The sequence below is a fragment of the Bactrocera neohumeralis genome, chromosome 5 (assembly GCF_024586455.1).
Source record: "Bactrocera neohumeralis isolate Rockhampton chromosome 5, APGP_CSIRO_Bneo_wtdbg2-racon-allhic-juicebox.fasta_v2, whole genome shotgun sequence".
Taxonomy (NCBI): Eukaryota; Metazoa; Arthropoda; class Insecta; order Diptera; family Tephritidae; genus Bactrocera; species Bactrocera neohumeralis.
Genome location: NC_065922.1, coordinates 77,751,247 through 77,765,233, shown reverse-complemented (window position 1 = coordinate 77,765,233; position 13,987 = coordinate 77,751,247). Strand labels below are relative to the sequence as shown.

The 13,987-nt window shown below is 37.3% G+C and overlaps 4 protein-coding genes across 12 annotated transcripts in view; 2 read left to right on the top strand and 2 right to left on the bottom strand.

Moving 5' to 3' along the window:
- Positions 1–381: 381 nt before the first annotated feature.
- Positions 382–1,348, bottom strand: LOC126760413 (probable phosphatase phospho2). Its single transcript, XM_050476019.1, has one exon. The coding sequence runs from the start codon at positions 1,276–1,278 to the stop codon at positions 523–525; it is 756 nt and encodes a 251-aa protein (XP_050331976.1). The 5' UTR covers positions 1,279–1,348; the 3' UTR covers positions 382–522.
- A 631-nt stretch (positions 1,349–1,979) lies between these two features.
- Positions 1,980–13,987, top strand: part of LOC126759248 (luc7-like protein 3) — a 144,273-nt gene continuing 132,265 nt past the window's right edge. The window contains exons 1-5 of one of the 9 annotated variants that reach the window (XR_007666990.1): positions 1,980–2,338; positions 2,486–3,339; positions 3,409–3,509; positions 3,580–3,800; positions 5,831–6,849. Coding sequence is in view for 1 of the 9 variants with exons in the window: in XM_050473970.1 (XP_050329927.1) it covers positions 2,237–2,338; positions 2,486–3,339; positions 3,409–3,509; positions 3,580–3,689 (1,167 nt within the window). In the remaining 8 variants the exon portion in view is untranslated. Of the gene's footprint in view, positions 2,339–2,485; positions 3,340–3,408; positions 3,510–3,579; positions 6,850–13,987 lie in introns of those variants that run through there. The other 8 variants (XR_007666985.1, XR_007666984.1, XR_007666986.1 and 5 more) reach the window with 8 other exon arrangements.
- On the bottom strand, positions 7,560–11,627 carry LOC126759247 (dual specificity protein phosphatase MPK-4). The gene is made up of 5 exons (XM_050473968.1): positions 11,032–11,627; positions 10,840–10,971; positions 9,144–9,243; positions 8,811–9,046; positions 7,560–8,745 (listed from the first exon to the last, which is right to left on the bottom strand). The coding sequence occupies exons 1-5, from the start codon at positions 11,255–11,257 to the stop codon at positions 8,177–8,179; spliced, it is 1,263 nt and encodes a 420-aa protein (XP_050329925.1). The 5' UTR covers positions 11,258–11,627; the 3' UTR covers positions 7,560–8,176.
- LOC126759250 (probable phosphatase phospho2) lies at positions 11,924–13,453 on the top strand. Its single transcript, XM_050473972.1, has one exon. It carries the CDS (start codon positions 12,197–12,199, stop codon positions 12,998–13,000), a length of 804 nt encoding a protein of 267 aa, XP_050329929.1. The 5' UTR covers positions 11,924–12,196; the 3' UTR covers positions 13,001–13,453.

Here is a 13,987-nt window from a genome sequence, read left to right as displayed (position 1 = left end):
ATTTATTATATATTTGTAAGTTGTAGTTAATAACATCCTACAAAAAATGCGTGCAAACATTATATATACATAGTTGATTCCTTCAGGAGTCACGTAAACTTATTTTTTATTATTTAAAAATTAGTTTTAAATCTAAATTATGCAGGAAAAGGAGAAAACGAATATTAAAACAGTTAAAAAAAAGTATATTAAATAAATAACGGCACTGTGCGCCGTTCAGCATTGGAGTGTGTTGTGCGTTGACATGCCTGGCAGGTTCATTAACTGTAATAAAGTAATTAATTTACCCAAATAAATGCTATGAAGAAACTATATTAATGATAATGACGATGAATATAATAAAAATAAAATATGCAGTTATTTTTATACAATAATTTATTTTGCCAAAAATGTGAAATTGGAATTGGTATTAAGAATTTTTAACACTAGTAACACTATTTTCCTTTGTATTTGTGTGTGTCTATAATTTTTACAATTAAAAAAAAATCGCATCAGTTTTATTTAAAACTATTTCGCCGTCGGTTATATGCTTGAAATAGTCACACAATCTAAAGCAGACTCCAAAAGCGTCAGCAGTCCATGCCCGGTACTCCACAACAACACAAGCGGTCTCACCTTGCACTTTCTGCGATAGCAACGTATTTTCTTCTCAAGATCCTTGCCTTTCCTCGCGCACACAATATCATCCCGACGCATGACCAACGTGGGACAATAATCGTGCGCGCCATCGGCAACGAAAATCACACGTTCGTAAGTTACGCCCATCGCCTGGCGCTTCGTCAGATACCTTTCCAAAAGATTGCGTTTGCATAGGTTTGGTGGGCTCAACGGGCATTTGGCTCGCTGCAACGCCTCCACTCGCATACCGTCACTGGAAACAACAAACGATGGATTAGTAAAAATCTCTTTGATACACTCGGTCAGTTGATGGTTAGCGAGCCAATCGTTGATGAAAATGCTGCTGCAGTCGCTGATAATAATAATATCGTATTTGGGATCACATGATTCGTAGAGATGTTTTATAAAGTCCACAATGCTTGGCACTGGCGGTATGGCTGCTATTAGGCGACGTAGTTCGGTCGATGAGTAACCTGCTGCGCGTAATTCTGTAAATAATGTGTTCAAGTATGCAATCCTTCCTTCTTTTAACTCGTTTATTTCCTTGGGACGTCGGTACACCGGCAACAAATCGCGCAGAAGACTAGTGGAATCCATCGAAGTCAAAGTCTCGTCGAAATCGAATATCAGTAGACGTCGTTTGGGTGGTCCAAAAACCATTTTTAGCGTTATTAAGGGGAATCCAAAGCAAAAGTCAAAAATAATTTTCTATGTATATAAATTTTGGTGAGTAAATGTCACGTATGCATATGTATTTATTATTACTATATTGATTATCGTATTGATGTTTGGTTTCTGGTAATTTTGTGATAACTGAAGCATCGGATATGAAGAAGTGTATGACATATCCAATATATGTATGTACATATGTATGTCCTGCGTGCAACGAGTCTTCGCATGACATTGGCCACCACTTTGCATGCCCCACCAACCCCACTAATCTAACATCCCTCTCCCTTTGGTCCGACCCCGTAGAAACAGCACGTTTCTTGGGCCTTCCGTTAGATGACGTCGATGGCAACTTGGCTAACCCTAAACTGAGTCCTAACCTTAGGGGTAACTTCGACTCCGTTCCGTCTCACAGCAGTCAGGTCTTTGCAATAGAAACGAACCCGGATTTGTATCCAACCAAGAACACACTCGGCAGTATGCCACAACATTATGTAAGAAATATTCTTTACCACTGCAAAATCAACGTTTGAGACCTAAACCATATTTTTTAAATAACAACTTAGCCGTTAAATTTATGACTGGTTATATTTTAAATAATGCGTATGGACACCATGTTAAGTATATTTATAATGACCGCGTTCAAAAATTAGCAACCCTGTGTGCATGCCTTTTTAATCGAGTAGCAAAGTTGAACTGTCATTCTTGTTCTGCCCTCGTATTTGTGGAAATCTAATAGAAATTTTTTCTTGAAAAATACTGTAAAAAAATATTGTTTTAAATATTTGCATTTTGTCAAAATAAGAAGAAATAGAAGAACTTAAAATATAAATAAACAATTGTAACAGAAGGTTTTGTATTATCTTGATATTTTGTATGAACACGAGCAACGTCGTAATACAGGCATAAGAAGTGAGGGGTTAAAGTCGGAAAAAATTTGTTTTCAACAATGGTGGACGCAGCACGTCAAATGCTGGACGAGCTGATGGGTCGTAATAGAAATTTACATCCATCCGAAGCGCCGCGTAAAGTTAGTTGGGATGATCCGGACGTGAGTACTTTAAAATTTCTCATAGGCAAATTATGTATCATGCTGTCAAAATCTTGTTCGTAACAAAATCAATAATATATGCGAAGGTTTAGAAATAAATGGAATAAGTATTGAAGGTTTTGTTTTGCATTTATGGTTCTTTTTCAGTTCTGTCAGTATTATATAGTGAAATTTTGTCCACATGATCTCTTCATTAATACTCGCGCAGATTTGGGACCATGCACCCAAATACATGACGACGAAGCAAAACGTTTGTATGAAGAAGCACGTCCATCGCCTCGTAAGCGTTCTTACGAAGATGAGTTTTTGCGGTTTTGTAACAACATGTTAAATGATGTCGATCGTAAAATCCAAAAAGGCAAGCAGCGTCTGCAATTAATGCACCGAGATCAGCCCGCACCTTCTATACCACTTTCAAAGTACCAGGAACAGTTGAACAATATGAACGCACGTATTAAAAAATTGCTCTCCGAAGCCGAAGAGGCCGGCATACGAGGTGATGTTGATCAGGCCAAGGATCTAATGGCTCTATGCGAGCAATTAAAAGACGAGAAAGAGGCGCTCGTTGCGCAACACGAGCAACAACAGCAAATACACCATCAGACAAATGGTTTATTGAAAGAAAGCTTGACTACGCCACCGCCAGAGAGTAATGCGGACAAATCAGATGGTGAAAAATCGCCAAGAAGTGAAGATGGCGGTAGCGGCAGCGAAAAGAAAGTGCTGCCTTGGATGCAGGATATGGGTACATTGCCTGAGAAGCAAATGGAAGTATGTGAAATCTGCGGAGCCTTTCTGATAGTTGGCGACGCTCAGCAGCGCATTGAAGACCATCTAATGGGAAAACAACATTTGGGTTATTCGCGATTGCGTAAAGCCGTAGAGGAAATACACGAACGTAGACAAAAGGATCGCGAGGAGGAGGAGCGGAAGAGGCGCGAGGAACGTGAACAACGCAGTGCACAGCGCAGCACTTACAGCCACCATAACGAACGTAGACGGTAAATAAGTTTATTGGATTGTATGCTGTTACATACAATAAATCCAAATCTAAAATCTTTCCATTGCAGTGAGCACCATGATCATCGTGACCGTGACCGTGAGCGCGAGCGTGAGTATCGCGGACGTTCACGTGAGCACAGCAGCCGACATTCGGCCGACAAACATCGACGTAAGTTGTAAATTGTTTTGTGCATACATAACGCGAACATTGTTTTGCTTTTATTTTTTTTAACTTTTAGACCATCACAAAGCATCACATCGTAGGCGTTCCCACTCGCGCAGCAACCATCGACGCAACAGCAGGGATCGTCACAGTCGCAGTCGTAGCCGCAGCCGCAGTCGGTATTAATTACAGGCATTTGTACGTGGCGGATCGAGGTACTCTCCCCAAAACAAATTTAATAAACTCTAAAAATCTAGCCCAATAAATAAAATGAATAATCTCAAGTCGAAAAACAAGGTGAGTACAAACGTATTTTCAACAGTATATATATTTAAGCATATAAACTTACATACACATATTTTCGAACTATCAAACGCATACATACAATTCCGAAGCGAATGCGTACAGTAAATCTAATAAGGGAGTTGAATGTATTCAATATTATGCAGGCTATTTCTCAATTTTGAGGTTAGAGTTGGTAGTGACGAATGTTTTGATTACCGTTTAGCCTAGCGTGGACTTAATGGTTTTTGTATGGTACATAAACATTTATAAAGGGCGTCTAAAAGCAAAAATAAAGTTTAGATACAGATCTTTAGATTGATAGACTTGCTAATTAACTTAGCACACACAAAAATATTTATTATTAGCTTAAGTAAACGATTTACTTGCGTTTGAAGAAGCTCTTTTACTTAACGAGCTTAAATATATTAAAAAAAAAATACTGAATTACCATCAAAGTTATATTGATTTGATTTTTTGCTCCAGCGAGATAAAAAAACTAAATCTTTAAATGTTTAATTGCTAGGGGAAAAGTTGTTGCATTGGCTGAAACCCACAACACTCGTTGGCTAATTCACTTCATTCGACTCTACTCTGGCTTCTTTTGCTCGCGGCATAATGACGCCAAAAATTGCCGTAGGTCCTGTATCTGTCATAATGTAGTCTCTATTCCGCTGCCAGCGTTATTTCGAGGTACATTCAAGCAAACAATCTAGATAAAAATTAGTTTTATGAACAAACAAGCTTATTTGCAAGGTAGTTGGTTTTAATTTTTGAGTTTTTTGTTTAACTTTTCATAGCGTGAGTAAAAACACACGTAAACGCATACGTTTGAGAACGAGTAACTGAATGTCCTCCAGTACCCAGTTCAGTTGCGCCTACAAGACCAGTCCCCTTCAAACAAACTCGATACTCGATAACAAGGTACTTTTTTCTATTTTTTGGAATATTTCTAATATGTAGTTTAAAGAAAAAATCGTTGAAACAGTTGTGATACAGAAAAAACAAAAAAAAAAATTAATACTCGTATTTTTCGTACTATATATTCTGGAAGTCAACACGTGAAGATTACCATACCAATGCTATTTGTAGATTTTAAGTGACCCGCGTACGCACTCATATTCGTACGCCAGTTCGCTACCACTTCGTACGCTCAGTAAACTGCGCACACATTCACCCACACCGAGGTAATTGTTTTAAACAAAAAATCAAATTTTGCAAATTGCGTCTTAATTCTTATTTAGTAGGAGAAAAAAGATTTTGTGTGTTGAGAAGTTATAAAATAATATGGTGGAAGTGAAGGGATTGAAGTTGATGTGTGATTTATAGTGGAAAACTCAGTTTTTTCATACCCGCTTTACAAAGGTAACAAAATAATTTATGATACTACGGTTAAATTATGTTTTTCTCGTATAATTTTAAATAAATAGTCGTTAAGTTATAAAAACTACAAAATTATTCATCAAAAAATAATACATTAATTATGCAAGAAAAAAATATTAATAAACAATTAATATTAAGTTGCTTCAAAAAAATTATTTTAATATTTCGCCGCACAACACACTCCATAAAAACGTGTCACGAAAGTTTTTCATTTTTGAAGTATGACGCAACCTTTTCAATGTAGATATATAAATAATGTATGAAATGTGAGGAAACGCGAAATCTGACTTAAATTTCATTTTTGTACAATTCGTAGTTGTTGTAAAGTTGTAAAGTTTTGCTTTATTTATTTTTTCGTTTTTATTTAATAATGTTTTAAAAGCTTTAAAGCAATCAGTACCAAACTAAATTTATCATTCATTCAGCGTGCCGCATTTTGCATACTTTTGTGCGCGCATTTGCCAAACTCGGTTTTCTAAAAAAAAACTTTCGTGGCCAACGCTGGCACAGCGCATCCTTCCTCATCGTTTACCTCTTCTATTCTCCCTAATACAAGTGTAAGGCTTAATAAATATTTGTGTGATGGTATTTTGTTTAGTCATGAATTCTCTGAATGAATTGAGGCATTCGCAAAACTTTCACAAAACTGTGCACTTTTACAGAAACCCGCCTTCTACAAGAACATAACGCCGTCGCAGGCGCTCCGCAACTATGCAGAACCAACGGCAACGGCACTATCAAGTGAACAATCATCATCTGCTTCCTTTGTTGGTGCAATGCGGCACATGTCAACCAGCCAGGCTGCCGAGGCGCCGTCAACTCATTGCAGGTAACAGACACCTTCCAAAAATCAACATTTCTTTCAAAAACACAAACAGCTGCATACAATCGTCAGCCCAACATACAGCCAGAGTCTTGCAAGCAACAATATACTTGCAACTGAAATAAGCAACAGAACATGTTTGCGGTGTTATAACAACACCAACAGCAACAGCAACAATAGTACAAGGCAAACCGCTGGATTGAGACCGACTGCAACCGACTGCCGTTGTGTTAGGCCGCAAAGAACGCCGTTAAACGAGGTGATTTCTTAAACTATTTAGTTTTATGCTTGAGTTTTTTTTTTCAAAACAACTTGAAATAACTAAAAAAATATATAAATTGGTAAATGGTAATTAGGCGGCCAATGTATTATCCTACTAAATTACTTTTTTAATAATGTAACTTTTTAACTTTTTTGCAATTAAATTCAAATTAAAATTGACGTAGCGTAAACGTTTTTACAAAAGCGCTTTGAATTTGCTGCTTTGAGCGCTGCCACCGAATGCGACTCGTTTTTTCACATTTTCATAATATAAATTATTTTTCTTAAACAAATTCAATTGAAACAATAAATATACATTAGCATATATGTACGAATAAATATAAAAGAGTTAAAAAGCTAAAAAAACATGTAATATATAAAATATAACACATCGACGCTTTGGCGCCTTTTAAAATTTAGTTTTACGTCAAATTGACTTTTTACTTGCATACTACATACATATATAAAAAACTCGCACGCAGTCAGAGCAAATTATCCCGTTTTGTAGGTTTAATTAATGATAGCATAGTAATTTATCGTATACAGATGGCTGCGAAAATTTTTTAATAAATTATGCGTACTTGCACCAAAAATGAAGTCGATGGCGTGAACTTTGTTTGACAGGGATGTTATTGCACACGTTTTAGATCGCAGGTCTGGATCGAGTATAAACACTAGAGTTCATATTTCACACATACATATGTACATATATGTACACATGCACATATCACTTCACATTAATAATTGAATTTTTGGAACGTTTCCTTTGATTTTTTATTAATTTATTTGAAGTAAAATAAAGTTGCTGAGTAAAATTTCAAGCATTATTTGTGGTGTGAAATAAAAATAAAATAATCATTTAAGTTCAAATCCATTTAAAACAATAATTGGTATAGAAACTCAATTTATTTTTTTATTTAAAATTTATTTCGAAGATTATGCTTAAAATAAGCTGATTAAGCTTACGAGCGTGCACTCGGTAAAATTCCAAAATATCTAAATTTTATATGAAATTTGATAAAATTTTGATATTTTAGAATTACGAAAAAAATTCAACTTTAATTTGTTTCTATTTATTTCTAAAATTCAACTTTAATTTTTTCTAAGTAAAAAACACTAAAATTGAGAAGCATATGAAAACATACGTTTTCAAAGTTTAAACTTTCCTCATGTTTACCAAACTTAAGTTTTAAGAAAACATAAATAGTTGATTCCCTTATCTATAAAAACCTTTTGGGAATCGTTTATTAATCCAAATTAAAAGAAAATTGCGTTTTATATATCACTAATGAAATAAATAGATGAAATTTATTTTCACATTTTTTATTTTTACTTTGACATCAATATTTCTCAAACATTTTTTTTTTGTTTTTGTAAATGCACATAAAGTGCTGTAAGTTTCTAAACCGATTTTTAAGTATTGTCGAAGCTCTTAGAGAAATTCTATAAATTTAATTCAATCCAAGCAGTATGGTTATATAATTGCTTTGTATATTTTTTAAATTTCATATTTTTTGTATTGAGAATTAGCTAATTTTCATATATCCAAACATTTTTTAACATGAAAATCGCTTTTGCGTACTTGAAACCCTTCAATTGTTGCAGACGTTTTTATATTCAATTTTTGATTATCAATTTGTTTAGGTTTATCTAGGCGCAACTTGAAAATTTTGATATTTTAGCTAAAATGAATATTTACTTTCATAGCATACACATTTGATTTGAGTCTCCATTAACACAAAATGGAAGCATTTCAATTTCACATCAAGATTTATAAATTTTGTATATGTTTTTACGTTTCTTTTTCTTTTTGATTTTCTCTTTCTTTACTTGCACTTTCCATTATTGAAGTAATACTTTTGTGAATATATGCTCATTGCTCCATACTGCCATTGCCCGTGCGCTGCTCTACGGCGACGCTAGTCTAAAGCGTTGTTTGGACGTTTTGCACAGCCTTGGAGAGCTCCACGCGCGAAGGTATCAAGTAGAACGCCGGCGACACTTCCTCGCCGCAAGGGCATTGGCAGCCGTTAATCCAGCTGAAATTTCCCACTTTTTGGTCGCACTTCGGGCAATGCAAGCGACCCTGCGTGTTGTGCGAGATGTCGCGCATCCAGGAGATCGGCTCCACGAACAGTATGTTGCGACAAACAGTCTGCGGTTGCTCGTTGACCGCATCGCCTTCGCCAACTGCGGCGCTGGCTACGGTGGGTGAGCCCAGAGAGGCGTTGCGTATTTGCGCGGCAATCTGTTCCAGTAGCCGCGGCGCCTGCTGTACAACCGGAGCAGCATTGTTGTTGCTGCCGCCTGCCTTTGCGGCCGACGGTACAGTGCTTGTGGCAAGTGATTTGGTGTTGTGCAGGAGTACGTGCGATTTGGACACTAAAACGCGACGGCACTTGCGACAGCGGTAGACAATGGGCTCCGGATTCTCCTGTGTAACGGCAGGATCCGATTTGATCAGACTATTAAAGGATTGTGGCAATATTTTCGCTATTGATTGTGTAAGCCGGTTATTTTTATATGTATTTTGGTGGTATTCAAGTCAAACTATTTACCTTTGCGCACTTGTTCGCCCGCCAAACGCAGCCGATAGAGTTTGTACCGCTGATACTGTGGATCGATTTTACAGCCCATGCGTCGAAAGAGCTTCAGTTGCGACACAAAGCCCGGATTGGGTTGCACAAAGCGACGCTTGGAACGCACCAACTCAAACGCAGCCTGATACTCCAAATCGTGTTGTTTCATAATGAAAGCGATGACGACGGCAGAACTGCGACTAACGCCAAAATAACTGAAATGACAGCAAAGTTAAGCGAAGTTGGATATTTTAAGGTAAATAATTATTGGTTTATAACTAAGTTTATTGGATTCACGGCAAGGGTACTCACCAATGCACGAGCACACGGCCCTTTTGCGCCATAGCCATGCTTATAAAATCCGTGCAGGTTTCCAGATGATGCAAAATATCCTCCTTCGGCATGTCGGCAACTAGAGAAGGGCATAATGAGGTAGTTAAACATTAAATATAAAGGGCAAGAAAAGAAATGTGGCTGGAAGGGATTTATTTAAAAGAAGTTTAAACGATTTGAATCAGTTTTTGTGCAGCATTAGTATTACCAGAAAACTGGGTAATATTTCGAGTAAGGGACCAGACTATCATCTGAGGGAGATGGCTTAAATGGGCCAAATTTAAATAACGAATTGAATTAAATTCGTTTTTTTTTCAACATTGACGAAATGATTTTGTATTTATCAAAATCGTTATAATGAGGCTACGTTTTGCAAGCGTACATATTCTCCTAGTATCAGAGACACGTCTGCTGTATTGAAAAGAAAATTCCGTTGCCTCAAATGTCACATTTCAAGATCTGCTGTTTATAGTTTATATCCCTCATGCAATGCATTTCCTCCGCACTCCTCACTCTACCACACTGCCATAAGCGTCGCGTTCAAAAGTAAACACGCTGCCAATAAAAGCTTTGTGGGCTGTCACTTGTGTCTTCATTCAAATAATAGCGTAATAATAAACAAAACCCACGCTACGCTTCCGGAAAAGAGAAGGGGGTGTGCCGCAGTCACACGCAAACAACAACAAATGTAGCCACACTAAGCATCCAAGCAAAGAAATAAACCAGCAGCAACGTCGATGAGGTAGACACACACTCTTATATACAAATCCTCCATATAATGACTACTTTGATATTCGTGTCGCCTTGTAGAAATATGATGTGCGTTGCTGTGTGCTGTCATATGCTAGTCGCTGCTGTCATTGACTATAAAGCTGTACATTGGTTGTTGTCCTTAAGGACGCCAAGTGAAGTGGCGTGAGCAAGCAGAAAATATTTAAATTTATTAAAACCTACGCAAAACGAGATCTATGGCAAAGTAGTAATTGAATGCACATGCACACACACACACACACACACACTCACACACATATATATATATATATATATGATATGGCATGACAGGACATGGCGTGTGAGGAAAACAGTGGCTATGGAAAGATGGGCATGCATTGGTGTGTGCAACGCACTGGTAACAGGTAGCGACCCTACATTTCTACAGGCTTTTGTAATTGCGGATATGCTTGCTATGAAAGTGCGTGCGTGTCGATATGCATGTAATGCGAGTTTGGCTATTGACTGTGATGTCGAGCACTCTACTAAGCAAATGCGTGTGTTACATGTGTGTATGCATGTGTTAACAAAAAAAAAATAGAGAAACATACGTGGTTTATTAGAAGCTTAGTCAGTTGAAGCTGGCTCGTCAAGGTTTTGTGCCATTATAAGCTGAAGCGTTGTGTCACCAGTGGGAGCTTTAAATAGCTTTATGTATGTCTATAAAATCAGGATTGCAGTAGATAACGAATATCTGCTACGCATTCTATTAATTTTCACTTTTCCGCCGTTCAGAATAACGGTATGTGGTTGAGGTCAAAAGTAATAGCTGCACAGATCCCTGGGTCTTATTAATTTTAACTTTCAAAACATAGCTTGGAAAGCTAATAAGTGCATGCTTCTATATTTGCATCCAAAATTTTTATGTATGTACATATTTTTGTTCTGGGCAAGCACAACTTACTATGCACGTATTTGGTTGTAAGAAAGCTCGCCTGGGTGATATGTTGTGGCAGCGGCACTGAGTCCAGTGTTAGTATGTGAGTAATTTCGAAATTTTTTAATGTTTCCATATGGGTAGCGGCGGTTAGATTACCTGCAATGATCAAAGCGTTACAATTATTGTATGTCACATCGCATAATCTGGCACACATACCCAAATATAGTCCTGGTACGATTTCATCCACACTCACCGGTCCGCCGTCAAAGTCCTCGCGACGCAATATGCCCACATCTTGTAGTTGACGTTGATTCTTGCTGACATTAGCGATTGTTGCACATTTCACGGCCACGCCTGTTGCAACTGTTGCGCCCGTGCTGTCGCTGGTCTGACCGTTAGTCCCGATCGTTTCTGCTTGTGCCAGGTTGCGATCCACCTGCATCTTGCTTATTTCTGTGCTGCTATTATATACAATATTTGTTTTCTACTATAACACTGGAAGCACAATGGTTGCTGTAGTTTTAGGAAGCGCTGTTCACTGCACACGTTCAATACCGTGTGCACACTGCAATGCACTGACTGATGTAGCTATCTTTTACTACTGGGCTACGACAATAAAACTTTTATCCTCGCTCGATAGTAAATGCAAATAAACGTCAATAGCACATGATATACTATCGCGACCGCGCAAACTTGCAGTGTTATTGGCAGCTGCCTATTTGTTTTATTTACATTTGATATAGCAACGAAACAGCTGTTTGCAATGCGAAGCACAGCACTGTGCGAAGTTTTCTTGAAAGTGAAACTTGGGGTGGTGTTAAGGGAATTTCCCCAAAACAAATCCCACGACAGGGTGTCACTTTCAATTATTGGTTTATAAAATAAATTTATTTAAAATAGTTAAAAATGGGCCTTGTTGTAGTTTCAGCACATCTCTGAAACAAGATTAAATTTTATAAAGTTGTATCGACACTATATTGAATAATTGAATCATGGTCTGGAATAATTTTAGGTAGAAATGATGCAAAAAATTTTTGTTTAGTACAGTAAAATGCAACACTGCCGAAATGTCGACCACTCTTTTGTCCGCTACTTTTTGAACACTCGTTTTTATTTTGTTCAAATTGCTTAATAGCTTAGCTATAATTAGTGTAATGTAATTACTTTGTTAGCGTTTAATCCAAAGTAAAGGTTAAACTTGTGTCCTCGGAACAAATTTTGATTTTTCTTATGCACAAATTTTCCGCCCATTCATTCACACCTATGCAACATTAGGCAGACGTATGTAAGCGTGGAAAATCAGCTGCTAGTATTTTACAATCACTCAGTAGCATTGGCGTTTCGTGTGCGTTTAATACCACTAGAGATAACTCGTTCAATTATGGACAACTGTAAGATGACTCCTAGAGTATCACGTCGCTTGGTCGCGTTTGATTTCGATTGCACAGTAGTAGATGCCAACACAGACGATGTCGTTCGCGATCTCCTGCCAGCCGACAACTTCCCCAGTGAAACCATCATACACAAGGAGGGTTGGCAGGAATATATGTCTGAAGTTTTTAGACGTTTGCATAAACAAAGCTTTTCACCACAAGCAATTCGCGACAAAGTACGCTGCATACCGGAGGTACCTGGTTTTGTTCGTTTGCTCAAGCGGCTGCATCAAGCGCAGGAAAATAAATATGATCTGGTTATTATCAGTGATTCAAATACCATCTTTATAAGTGAATGGCTGGAGGCGCATGGACTGGTAAATTGTTTTGAAAGCATATTCACAAATCCAGCACATTTTGACAATGACGGCTTACTGCATCTGCAACCTTATCACCATCAAACCGATTGCAAATTGAGTGCTGCCAACTTATGTAAGGGTAAGATATTGGAGCATTTTGTAGCCAAGCGGAATCTGCGCGATAATACGCACTACGAATGTATTATTTATGTTGGTGATGGCCACAACGACTTATGTCCAGTGCTGAAGCTACGCCAAGGCGATATAGCATGTCCTAGACAAGATTTTGCGCTGGACAAAAAAATAACATCGCATCGCAATAAAATGGATTTGCGCGCGGATGTCATTAGGTGGAAAAGTGGCTTTGAATTGCTGAAACAGTTGGCGAAACGCGATGCTGCACTCGATGATACAGATGCAGGCAAGACCTCGACGGAAACAACAAAGCAGTAGAGAGTCGAGATTTTTTGTAATCCCATTGAATTAAGTGCATGAGGAAATTATATTCTTTTAAGTGCTGTGTTAGTGTGTGTTATCGAAGCTATTAGTGTACCATATTTTTTAATAGATTTCGGTGTATGAATGTATGTATGTATATCAAATCTCTACAGTTAACCAAGTACTTCCCATATTTGTAGCCAAATTATATCTGGTTGTATACATTTGTGTACTAAGTGTTTGGTGGCGAGCGTTAATAAGAAATTGTCACACGCTCCTCATAAAATTATATTAATACGTTTAAATTTATTGCACTGGAACACTAATTTGGAGTGAATCAGCGGTTTGTGTACTAATGGTTAACAAGGAAATCTTACAGTGTTAAAAATATCATGCATACATATAAATATATTTTTAGATGTTTTAGCTGCGAATTATTGCATAAAATAAATAAATAACTGAATAGTACTGCCAAAAGATTTAATTTTGGAAGAGTTTTTAGGAAAGGTAAGGATTTAAGCGCATTTGGCGTTTTGCTCACTTGTTTGTTTGTGTACATAGGCAATTCACACACATAGTGCGCGCACACATACATGCATGGAAAAAATTCGCCAAAAATCAATTTTATTCTATAGTGAAACAGCAGGCGAACAGAATCGCCCAGCAACGTACAACAAAAAAGTAAACAACGATCAGTTTGTTTAGAAGGACGCACGAAAGAGAGAAGACGCAACAAGGTCGCATTCCTGGTAACTAAAAAGTTTAAAAGTTAAGCTATTATTTTGTCAAAGTAGTATAAAAAATGGCATAAAAATATAAATAAATTCTACAAATAAGTAAAATGCCGACATCTAGGCTTATTTAAAATAAGTTTAGTTAAATTAATCATAATTAATTGCATCACTTTTAATAGTTAATAAAATTTCCTACTACAATTAAAAACAACCCTGCAAATCAGTGACACGCAACACTGTCAGCGAGGATAATGCGAAAGTGCCACAA

Excerpts from the sequence above, each read along its gene's own strand:
- LOC126760413 (XM_050476019.1), bottom strand. The coding sequence starts at position 1,278 with ATGGTTTTTGGACCACCCAAACGACGTCTACTGATATTCGATTTCGAC.
- LOC126759247 (XM_050473968.1), bottom strand. The coding sequence starts at position 11,257 with ATGCAGGTGGATCGCAACCTGGCACAAGCAGAAACGATCGGGACTAAC. Across the intron at positions 10,972-11,031 it reads CGTACCAGGACTATATTTGG|GTAATCTAACCGCCGCTACC; the intron begins GTATGTGTGCCA and ends TGATCATTGCAG. Across the intron at positions 9,244-10,839 it reads TACAACCAAATACGTGCATA|TTGCCGACATGCCGAAGGAG; the intron begins GTAAGTTGTGCT and ends GCCCTTCTCTAG.
- LOC126759250 (XM_050473972.1), top strand. The coding sequence starts at position 12,197 with ATGGACAACTGTAAGATGACTCCTAGAGTATCACGTCGCTTGGTCGCG.